Source organism: Megalobrama amblycephala, linkage group LG6 (assembly GCF_018812025.1).
Source record: "Megalobrama amblycephala isolate DHTTF-2021 linkage group LG6, ASM1881202v1, whole genome shotgun sequence".
Taxonomy (NCBI): Eukaryota; Metazoa; Chordata; class Actinopteri; order Cypriniformes; family Xenocyprididae; genus Megalobrama; species Megalobrama amblycephala.
The window spans coordinates 18,512,627-18,525,650 of record NC_063049.1 but is presented as its reverse complement, the minus strand read 5'-3'; the positions used below and the strand labels follow the sequence as shown (position 1 = coordinate 18,525,650).

Sequence of the window (13,024 nt, the reverse complement as noted above, 5' to 3'; positions counted from 1 at the left end):
ATTGTGTACCATGAAATAATGCCAAGGAAACACATCTTTCTATTGTGTTGTCTTAGCTGCACTAAAAAACAAGCATTAAGCAACATCTTGCATGATCCAATTCAGGAAACACACAAACTCAAAAGTTAACGTCAGAATAAATCTGAGGAATCCTTCACCAACTTAATCAACGGATCAATCACTAGTCATCTAACTCACTTTCAGTCTCTAGGGATGTATGTGCGATAGCAATTATATTCTTTCTAATCTGATGGCAAGTGTCATTAATGCCGCTATTGATCCGAACACCAATACTTCTATTAAATGGAGAGATTTTGTGATTTCTGGCAATAAAATGGGTAATGATTGTTATATCAAACAATACAAAAATTCATTAGCCTATAATAAATGTCTCATTTAGCTTGTTTGTTATTTAATGGACTGAAATAACTCCAGATGAATCTAGTTTTCTCTGCCATTACCTCAGGTAAGCGCTTATTTGTTTGAACATATACTCATGTTCAGATGAGTGGAAGGAGAAATACTCTAGTTCCTATCCTAAACAAACATTTGAAAACTTTTTTTTTTTTTTTTCCATTTGAAATACACAATAATAACAATTTTAAACACACTATTATATTTAAAGGGAAAATTCACCCAAAAATGAAATTCTGTCATCTTTTACTCACCCTAATGTCATTCCAAACCCGTATGACTTTATTTCTTCTGTGGCACATAAAAGATGATATTTTGAGCAATGCCTCAGTGGTTTTTTTTGACCATACAACGGAATCCATGGTCAACAAAACATTCCTCAAAATATTTTCTTTTATGTTCCACAGAACAAAGAAAGCCAGACAGGTTTGTAATGACATGAGGGCAAGTAAAATATGACAGACATCTCTTTAAAACATAAAAAAATTATTACTAAAATAGTACAAACAAAATGAACAAAGTTTATTGGATGATCAGACGTGGAAAGAAGAGAGAGAAATGAACAGAGGAGATTCTAAAAAATATAGGACAGCCTTGAGAATGTGTGACTCATAGATCTCCAAAGAACGATAGGACGTTTACAAGAGGAAGGCAGATAGAGCCCAATTTCAAAGGCATGCGTTTCATGTTTTGATGGATTCCAGTGCTTTAGTCTCTTGTAAACACATGATCAGAAATGGCTTCCTATCCATCCAGTGTTTGACTGCAGACAGCAGGGAGCCATGATCAATGCCATCTTCTGCAGAGCGCAGGGCTGTAGGACACACGCTGAGAGTCATTATTTATGGACACACTAACACAAGAGCTTTCACACACAACCTCTCTCACATTCCAACATTTTTCCCACTGTTACTTTGTGTGATCCACCATACAGTTTTCGATACCTAATCAATGATCACAGGAACAATCGCAGCACCTGAAAAAGTGGGCGAAAGAGCAGCATGAGCTGGAGTCTGAGAGGAGCGAGTCCAGGCAGAGCCAGACAGCCAGTCACAGACTGTGTGGTGTGTTTGATTATTCCAGACACACAGACATGCTCAGAAAAACATGTGGCATACACCCACCCTCACGCACAGTGGGAATAGAGATTTCAAATCTAGCAGACTGACACAAGGGGAGGCTTCAGTCGGCCTCTGGATGCCTTTTCATGTCAAGAATCAGCCCTCTACAACTGGCTGTAACTTTGGTCACTGCAGTTTCTTCTCTTTGCTGTTAAGCAGCTTATAACATATATCGAATCCAAATTCGTCATTTAATAAAGGTAATAAAACTTTCAGAAAACAAATGTAAGCGAAGGGATGCTGCAGGAAATCTGTGAGGTCCATGTGAAGCAATTCAGAGCCCATTCCACAAGCCATCAAGATGGATGTGAAACCTAGTTCTGGGTAAATTTTTTAAAGGTCCCGTTTTTCGTGGGTTTTTGAAGCTTTGATTGTGTTTATAGTGTGCAATATAACATGTGTTCATGTTTCGCGTGTAAAAAAAACACAGTATTTTTCACATAATTTACTTATCTGTATACCGCTGTTTCCACTGTCATAAAAACGGGCTGATGACTTCCTTGTTCTATGAAGTCCCTCCTTCAGAAATACGTAACGAGTTCTGATTGTGTCAGCGGTTCCTGTGTTGTCATTCGACAGCAGTTTAGCGAACCTTGCCCGGAAAGGTCACGCCTCTTACCATAACGTGGAGATGCATGCGCTCAGTGTTATTGTAAACATGTCTTTAATGTTACCCTATCAATCTGAGCCGGAATCAGACCCGGTGATTGGACTGCGGGATGAAAATAACAGCGTTTCGACGACATGGCGACAAACATACTCTACAAACGCAACTCTTGTGTATTCCTGTGGGCGGAGGTTAGTCAAAAAACTGTTTTAGTGACGTCATTAAAGAAGGAAGTAGAGGGATGTAGTCCAAACTGGCCGTTCGATGTAGGCGACTTCTGTTAAATAAAATATCTCGCTTGACATTGAACTTTGAGCTTTAAAATTTTACAGATTTTATTTATACTCTAACAACAACATTACACACTAATTAAAGTTTGAAACATGGGATCACGAAGAACGGGACCTCTAAAGAAGTCTCTTAAGCTCATTAAGGTTGCATTTACAGGTATTTGATAAAGCAAAAATGGTAACATTCTTAAGAAATGATTACAATTCTAAATTACGGTTTTCTATTTAATACATTTTAAAATATATATAATTCTGTGATGGCAAAGCTCACATTCCTTCAGAAATCATTCTAATATGCTAATATGGTGTTTAGGAAGCAATTATTATCCATGTTGAAAACAGTTGTGCTGCTCTTCATTCTTTGATGAATAATTTAAAAAGAACAGCATTTATTTAAAACAGGAATCTTTTGTAAAATTATAAATGTCTTTACTGTCACTTTTTATCAATTTAATGCATCATTGTTGAATAAAAGCATTAATTTCTTGCAAAACAACAGCGCTTTGACAACACAGAATTTCTACAGACACTACAATGGTCATTATATGATGAACACTCTACAGCGTCTTTTTTTAAAAGATAATTCAACATAATACATCCGAAATGTTAAAATATTTTACACCAGCTGAGAGATCACGCCGTAACCTATCAACCTTCAATTGGTCATATGTCTTCACATCATATGAATTTGTAGGTCAGAGTTCACATTTGGAACGGAGCAAATTAGCATGAGCTTGCATTTCCTGTCTCCTCCATTTGCATGCGTAAGAATGGAAGTCAATGGAATGAAGAGTGTAGTGTGACCATCTCTTAAGCCCAAACTTTTGAATGGTAGTGGGCATGAAAATATACAGCTGCATAGTACATGATAATGTGTCGTCTTGACAACCAATGCCGCATTTGTGGTGCTTCACAATGTCACGACAGAAACACTAGCATGCGTACACAGCAAAGGAGAAAGAGATGATAGTACTGGTGCTGCTAGGTAGAATTATGCAATGGAGGAAAGGTTCGTGGAGCTATGGCTATGGCTTCATTTGTGTTCTGATGATGAACGAAAGTCTTATGAGTTTGGACCGACATGAGGGCGAGTACTTAATGACAGAATTTTCATTTTGGGGTGGACTAACCCTTTAATCTAACACGCCGCATTGGTAGCTTGTTTACGCTCTCGTTTCTAGAAGTCAGTTGCTAGTTCAGCCTTATCTATGACATTACACATGTCATGTTTCTTGTCCATGACACAAGAATTTAGGAGTCAAAATCACAAAATCTGTGACTATCAAAACAGACAAAAATATTGTGTAGTTTGAACCTGGCATTAGGAAGACAAACACAGCTATACAGTCAGCAGACGGAGTCACAAATGAGTTGCTGCCCTCTCATCTATCTCTATTTTTAGTCTTTTTTTAATTTAAAATCTCCAAAAGTTTGTAAACAAAAGAAAAAAAGTTACACACAAATATTTAACCTAATCATCTAAATTTGCATGCTCACTAGCAGATGTCATCCAATTAACATGCTGGGAGCTCTCACTGCTTTTGTAGCAATATATAAACACATTTATAAAAAAAATAAATTAAAAAATTAAAAAAAAGGAAACTCTGGCAGAATGTGAGTCTGGGCTCACCTCTGGGTGTCATGTGTAACCCAGCCAAACGATTCCACCGCTACAGGGTGGCCTGCAGCCAGTGAGCACCCACACCACTGCTAGACACTAATGAGCGTGTTAAGACTCTCTCAGCAGAATAACACCACAAACTGGGCCCTGCTTCACACCCTGTCCTGATCCTTCATCCATACAGTCACCCAGAGTCGATGCTGGAAAACACAACGCTACTATTTTTACTCACCACCACCAACACACCTGTCACAGGGCAAGAGCAAAAGGACACAAACACTGTATAAACCCACACGGACGCGTAAGAATGACTATCACATGATCACGTGCACATCCTACTTGAACAAAGTGACTCCTGCAGCACACCTGGAGAAGTCTGAACTTTCAGTATAAGATAAAGCAGCTGACATAAAGAGCGTCATGCTGCTACTCTTTGAGCTTCAAATCAAAAGCAGAGCTGATGAAACACTTCAACAAAGCTGATCCAGACAGCAGAGGAAGTAAAAATTATCAATGTCATCGCAAAGCAGGAGCATAGATATAAATAATTAAGAGGAATAAATAAAAAAAGCCCTGTCTTTGTCATCTCATCAAAGCTTCGATATGCAGGATACATTAAGACTAGATGCTGGATAACATTCCCAACAATAAAGCTGCATTCAAGGTTCTTTGACAAATGACTTTCCCAATCCTTTGTGATTACCATATACACGGTACCACATACAAAAATCCAGCATTTTACAGATTGCTATAAAATCATGTTTCCATCTCCCATCTCAAAGTATATTATATATATAAAAAGTAACAGATAAAAAGATAAAAAAATAAATAAATAAATAAATTGTATATATATATATATATATATATATATATATATATATATATATATATATATATATATATATATATATATATAACAGATAAAACAGATAAAAATAAAATAAATAAAGATAAAGTGTCACAATTTTTTGTTTTTACTTTGAGATGGAAACTGGCTTTGACTTACAAAGAACAAACTCTAAACGATAATTTTTTTTTTTTTAAATATAGAAATTTCCATGACTTAATATTTTATTAATTTCCTTTAATAATCTTTTCAAACTTAATTAATAAAAACAATTTTAAAACTAAAATAATATTAAATAATTACAAAGTTTGTGACAGTCAGAAATGTGTAATTTCTGTGCTAATTGGCATTGCAAAAATAATTATTCACAAAGGTGTATAGACTCTTTAGAGAAAGGCTCTCAAAAACATCCAGGGAGTGATGGAGGATGACTTAAAAGTAATTTAATTAATTAATTAATTAGGTTTTTTAATACTGCATACAAATGTCCTGTATTTTCCAGTTATATTCTAATAAAGAGACTGACAAATTATATATATTATTTTTATTATATTTTGTTCAGAATTTTTTTTTTTTTTTTACATTTTGTGAACATATTTCCTGTATTGTCTGTTTGTATCGTAATAAAGACCAAAATTTAAACATTGCTAAAACAACAAAGCTGATGGTGGACTAAGACTTTTGCAGTAGTATATATTCTAAAAATTATAAAAAAAAAAAAAATCCACAAACAGGGTATTTTAATCATATCAAATTGGAAATCACCATTATATTTTCCAAACATTCATACCATCCCATCTATCCCTGTTCTCCCCAAAGCAGGCAGCTTCACAACAAACACATGCCATTAGAAATTGCTAGGGCTGCACAAAAAAAAAAAGCTACATTTTACCGCTTTCTGGAGAAAGACAGTATATAAATGACTGACTTACATATGTCTCTAAATACTTCATCCTATTCCAACTTAGTTTGCAAAGTATAAAAAAAATTACAAACTTCACCTTCAAAGCAGGAGACATATTGTATGTTATAAAGAACTGATCAAGTATCTTTTCTAAAAACCACTCATTGTCATGCAACACACGCTGTGTCACATGATGTGTTTATTTAGAGCATCTGCCAGCTTGCCATCCAGTTATGTTTTTCCTTTCTGCCGTGTGCAAGCATGTGCGTGTGTATGTGTTCTCATTACACACACAGTTAAAGAGCAGACTGGGAAGTCACGGCTATTGATTGTGATGGAAAGCTGACAGCGGTAGAGTTCCACTGCACTACATGAACATGATGCTATGTAAGCATGAGCATGAGTGAGCTATCAACTTCATATGGAGGAGATCCAGCTTTACAGCGCACATGCCACTTCAACACTCACTCTACTCCACTTGAGTACATTTTCCTGTCACTGTGTGAGCTCAAGTTTATGTTTGCATATGCGTGCATGTATGAAGCAGAAAACAACTGAATATTTACGATGTAATAAATATGATATGTTGGTGACAGTAAAAATACACTGCATGAGTACAAATACTATATAGGCAAATACAATGTCAGAATACTGTACATGTATGTAGACTACAGTTCAGAGGTTTGGGATCTGTAAGCTTTTTTTAATGTTATTTATTTATTTTTTTTAAAGTATGATATTCACAAAGGTTGCATTAATTTAATAACATACAGTAAAAGTAATATTATGAAATGTGCATTAGTATGATTTAAAATACATTTTCTACTTTAAATCATCTATTTTATATATTTTTGGTCTTTATTTCTTTCTTTCCCCTCAAACTGTGTATGTAGTCTTACCAACTGATTTTACTGTGACGGTCTTGATGGCGGAGTCGTCTCCAATCTGCTGCCAAATCCAGTCAGGTGCAGTACCACTTTGGGACCACTCGGCGGCACTACATCTGTACTGGCCCTCATCTGTGGGGAAGGCATTATACAGGAACAGAGTGAACGTGTCTGGCCGAACCCGCTCCACCCGGACCTCTCCATAGCTGCTGCGCTCCCTAAAAGTGGGCCCAGGAGTGACCGTGCCCTCACGATCCACAGAAGCCACGTTCACAGCAGGACCTGCCCCATCCTTATCAGTCCACTGCCACGTCATTGACAAGGGACCCACAGTGTTGCTAACAACACAGGTCAACTGGATGGTCTCCCCCTCCATAATCTCTGAAGAGTTACTGGATAACGACACAGTGATGTTACTTCCTATGAGAGACAGACAAGAATTGAAATGAGACATCGTTCTTTGGAAACATGACACTAGTGCAGTGTAGTCTAGCATTATAATTAGACTACATTTACATTATGTATGAGTAAATTACTCATGACAAGCTGTACAAGAAACAACTCCACAAATTCTCATTCGGTGACAATTGAAAGTACCTTTAAAAAAAAAAGTCAATAATTTTTTTCATCTTTGATAATTAAAATGACATATTTAAATGTTTTTTGTCCTGTGAAAATAATTTCTTAATGCCTTAAAATAGCCAATAGCGGACTACCTGATAATCTCGCTCAACTGTAGTAAAAGCTACACAATGGCAAGTGGAAATATTGGTTTAATTCAGCTATATATGTTTGAACCAAAAACTGATTCAGAAGAAAAATTATAAAAGAGCAAATTATACAGGGTCTTCTACAAGTCGATACATCAGATTGATAATGCAATCTACGTATTGCTCTCTAGAACGTCGGACACATAACGGTAAATTATATAATTAGCCTTTGGATTGACTACATTATCAATCAGCTAATAATGGGTTGCTAATGTCACACAATCCATGTTCCCATTCGCCATATTTCAGTCAGACAGCTGTCTTCTAAAAATTTGCATCCTTAATTTGAACATTATAGTAAGTCAGTGGAGAAAGACACATAGTTCATCATAACATAATATTATAGTGTTGTCAAAAGTACTGACCGTGATACCAAGTCGGTACTGAAATTTTAAAAATGTGATGCTTTGAGTGGATTCGTGAACACCTCTGATTGGCCATTGTGTTCACGCGCTCATCAGATGTGTCTATGATTGGCTTTCAAATTCATACGTGCGTTGAACAAATTCAAACGTGCGTTGAACATTGTAGCCAATCAGACATCTGATGAGCGCGTGAACACAATAGCCAATCAGAGGTGTTCACGAATCCGCTCAACAGCACATTTTTAACATTTCAGTACCGACTTGGTTTTGCAGTCAGTACTTTCTGTCCCTTCTTAAAGGTGGTCTTGTGTTGACTTGTGTTAAAATACCCACAGTGCATGATAGGAAAAGCCCTGCCCTGCACGTTGACAGGATTGGTTGCATGTTTGTGATGGTAGGGAACGGGACAGTTTCAAATGCAAGAACACCATTTTCAATGTATGCATTAGGTGAACAACCCCTATCTTCTTGAATGAAGAAAGCATTACTTTCTTTACCAATACGTTTCTTTAGCTCAGTTTCAGGCTGGACAAGCTAATGCACATTCTAGGGCAATATGATGAGGTGCTGCCTTTACTAATGAGGCAACAGGTTCATTTTAACCGAAAGGTCAGCCTTCCAAACCCACAGCAACCATTTCCAGCATTTCAGTTTCTCTCACAGTACAGCAGAATCATCAGACTAGGTAAGCAAGCAAGGACAATAGCGAAAAATGGCAGATGGACATGATCCATGATAACATGATATTTTTAGTGATGTTTGTAAATTGTCTTTCTAAATGTTTCGTTAGCACGTAGCTAATGTACTGTTAAATGTGGTTAAAGTTACCATCGTTTATTACTGTATTCATGGAGACAAGAGAGCCATCGCTATTTTCATTTTTAAACACTTGCAGTCTGTATAATGCATAAACACAACTTCATTCTTTATAAATCTCTCCAACAGTGTGTAATGTTAGCTTTAGCCACGAAGCACAGCCTTAAACTCATTCAGAATCAAATGTAAACATCCAAATAAATACCATACTTACGCGATTAGACATGCTGCATGACGAACACTTTGTAAAGATCCATTTACTGCACAGTTATATTAGCTGTGTGAACTTTGTTTATGCTGTTTAAGGCAAGCGCGAGCTCTGGGGGCGGGGAGCGTGAGGAATTAAAGGGGTCGCAGCCTGAATCGGTGCATAGTTAATGATGCCCCAAAATAGACATTAAAAAAAATGAATAAAAAAAAAAATCTATGGGGTATTTTGAGCTGAAACTTCACAGACACATTCAGGGGACACCTTAGACTTATATTACATCTTTCAAAAAGATGTTCTACGGCACCTTTAAGCTACCCAGATGAATCACACTACTACCAGATTAGATTTAAAAGCAATAAAACTTAAAATTAAAGTACAATATAAATACATTACCTTTCATTCTATAATTTTTAAAATGTTTTTGAAAAAAGTCTCATGTTTACCAAGGCTGCAATTATTTTATCAAAAACACTGTAAACTGTTTTATTTATATATATATATATATATATATATATATATATATATATATATATATATATATTATTTATTTATTTATATATATAATTTTTTTTTTGTAATATATATATGTAATTTATTTCTGTGATGCCAAGTTGAAGTAAGTAGTACAGTAAAAAGTAATTTGCAATGGTTTATAGGAGTGGGCAGCCTATTGGACTAGCGTAGTGCAGTTCTTTAATTTAAAGAATTCTGTTTGATTGAAGTTGAATGTGGCTTCTACAGAGCATCAAATCATTTGACAACCTTTGAGCTCATGTTAGGTCTGAAAGATTTATACATTATCACTAAAATCAATATGTGAATGGCATCTATTTTCTGTATCTCTCTTTTGCGCTCTACAGCAGACTAGGCCTCAGACTAGCAGGACTTTTGGGGTAGTTTTCTCATCAAGAGGTCTAGAGCCTGAGAGATCTCGTAAGTACGAGTGTAGATCAAAGCTTTCACAGATATCTTCAGAGTTCTCGACAGGGATTTCACACCACCACATCCCTTTAAAAGCAGCAAGTGATAAAACAAAAATAGGACTTTAAAGAGACAAAGTTTGCACCCTTCCCATGGGTCATCCAAGGCTCCTTTCAGAAAGAGAACTTCTTGAGAAGAATACCACCATGACCAATCAGGCAACGGACACAAGAGGCTTTGATTTTATACATAAAAGGGAAACATCTGGGGATGAAACCTCTTCAATTGCTAATGTGCTCCTTTTCTCAGAGGACATGAAATAAGAAGTTTACACAACGATCAGCAGGAGTATGGCTGTACCTTCGCCCCAACCTAGTCTCTCAGTCTCATATATTGTCTGAAAGGCCTGCTTAGATAGTTGGTGTGGCCTTAAGTAGAAGACAGAGAGAGAACATGTGGGTGAACAAAGGGCTGAACTTGGTGTTGTTGACTCGATTCCATGCTGCAGCTATCAATCCACTGCTCTAATAACCCTGCCACTTTAAATGCTCAAGCTCTTTAAAGTTGCGTGGACTCTGAATGTTTGTCAATGTTTTAATGTTCATTAGCTGTAATATAATAAATTGTTTAAAAGTCATTACAATAATATTGTTCCTCTGTGCAGTTATTTTTATAGTTGTGGGGTGGACTCTGCTACTCTATTTTTAAAATTTTATTGTTACTGTCCTGGATGTCAACAGGCCTTAACCGTCTTAAAGAGATAATTCACCAAAAAATGAAAATTGTATCATTTACTCACCTTCATGTCATTCCAAACCTGTATGACTTTGTTTTCTGTGGAAGATAAAATAAGATATTTTAAAGAAAGTTTTTGTCCATACAATGAAAGTCCATGGGGTCCAAAAAAGGAGTCCACTGAACCCCACTGACTTTCATTGAATGGACAAAAACACAGACATTTTTCTTTTATGTTCCACAGAAAAATAGAAAGTCATACAGGTTTGCAACAATGTTAAGGTTAATAAATAATAGAATTTATGTTTTTTGGTGAACTTTTGAATTAAAGGGTTAGTTCACCCAAAAATTCTGTCATTTATTACTCACCCTCATGTCGTTCCACACCCGTAAGACCTTCGTTCATCTTCGGAAAACAAACTTTGGCAGTTTGATACATGCTCCGAACCACTGATTTGAAACAAACGATTTGTAAAGCTTCGAAGCTTCATGAAGCAGTATTTTGAAAATCGCCCATCACTAGATATTGTTGAATAAAGTCGTTATTTTGGTTTTTGACGCACAAAAATGATTCTTGTCACTTCATAACATTAAGGTTGAACCACTGTAGTCACATGAACTGGTTTAAATGTGTCTTTAGTAGCTTTCTGGGCATTGAAAGTGTTAATGGTCTTGCTGGCAATGCAGACCTCACTGTGCCATCAGATTTTATTAGAAATATCTTATTTTGTGTTCCGAAGATGAACAACATAACGACATAAGGTGAACTAACCCTTTAAGGAGGAAATTGGCACTATAAAAATGAGAGGTGGAATTACAGTTTTTAAATACAGCTTTTATACTTGTAGAACCTTTTAGACCCTCTAAAAGCATATCCCCCTGGGGAGGGGAAGGATTTCCCTCCGAGTCTGATAGGACAGTTGCTGGAAGAGGCTGATTCAGGTGGCTAAGGTCTAAGCAGAACAGATGTATTCTTGCTAACCTTTGATTAACCTCCTCTCTCCATCTAGCTCACATCAACTCCTTGAGCCCAGTTGTGGTTTCTTTGCCTGGCACAGTCACATCCACCTTGGGGATCTATCAAGGCTGCGCTCAGGGCGACGGCATTCCCACTTTCATTTCATGCCTGTTAGACTTGGCTTTTTGAGTAGCTCTCACTTGAAATGCAATGCTATTTCAAGGGCTTTCAGGCCTCCACAAAACCAAGTTGAAAAATGCTGTGCATTAAACGATTTTACACAGGACAGAGTACTGTATTACCCACTCACAAGCACACCACCATTTTCAGGGCAGCTACTCTGAAAGTGCAGCTTAGTATATAAACAACAGTCAAGCTACCCTTTCAGATAGAACTATTCTGGAAGTATTTAATAGGGCAACGTCTTAATAAATAAAGAGCTTGATCATCAGAAGATCCTATTAACAAAATTCAAAACAAAGTCTGTATTCACCTTATTAATGAAGTTCACTATATACAGGCGAGCTGATGAAACCAGAATATAAATGCAAAGCACATTTCTAGTTAAGCGTTTTTCAATAGAAAACCATTATAAAGAAAACATTTAGACATTGAGTGTTGCATTCATATTCTGGGCCCATCTGCTCATCTGCATATAGTATGCATCATCTATATGGTGTATACTGTATTTGATCTATAAATAAACACCGTTTTAATACACTAAGGCACATTTGGTGTTTTTCACGTTAAGCGTTTTATAATATCCCGTTGTTTTTAGTGATTGAAATACTGCAGCAGGTGCTGTATATGACTCACAAGTCCCCAAAAGTTGCATTTTGTTCTCATATTTTTGTTTTTCTTCTTTAGTGATGGAAAACTGACAGGCCCAAAATGCACGTTGCTATGCTATGGGTGTTTTGCCCGCCAGGTCTCCGCACCTGTCACGGGACTGAAAACTATGAATTACCTTAGCTCCTCCCCTGAGTGAGCTGTACACAGTCTGCTGTTCATGTCCTCGCCAGAGCATTTAACAGCAGCATTCAAGTAAGAAATGTATTCTTATTAAAGCTACTGAAGTTATTTAATCAAGAGCAGTGAGTGATTTTCTGTTGTTCTCGCTGTTTTTGTTGTCATATTTACAGCAGTAAGTACTGTATATTACACTGCTTTCACTTTAATACACAGACCTAATATACACATGTAATTTCTTTCCCTGCTGTTTACATTCACAGACATAACCGACTGTTTGTAAACTTTGTGTGTTTTTGACACAACCTTGTGTGTATTTCATGTTATTATGTACAGGCTTTGCCCTCTTCTGTAAAGCATTTGCATTTAAAGAAACAAGCACGAAAACAGCATGTTTTTCCTTCCATTCAAAATGGGCATTTACAACATGGTATAATAAATGATCTGTGGGGTATTTTGAACTGAAATTTCACAGACACATTCCTGGGAAAGAAACATAATGGGCCACCTTTAAAGGTGCCGTAGAACATCTTTTCAAAAGATGTAATATAAGTCTAAGGTGTCCCCTGAATGTGTCTGTGAAGTTTC

General features: G+C 36.5%; 1 protein-coding gene across 2 annotated transcripts in view; it reads right to left on the bottom strand.

Annotated features, from left to right (window-relative positions):
* igsf3 (immunoglobulin superfamily, member 3) overlaps positions 1–13,024 on the bottom strand; it is a 187,696-nt gene that overhangs the window by 48,330 nt on the left and 126,342 nt on the right. For both annotated transcript variants that reach the window (XM_048193202.1, XM_048193203.1), the window contains exon 5: positions 6,704–7,111. In XM_048193202.1, the coding sequence (XP_048049159.1) occupies positions 6,704–7,111 (408 nt within the window). The remainder of the gene's footprint in view (positions 1–6,703; positions 7,112–13,024) is intronic.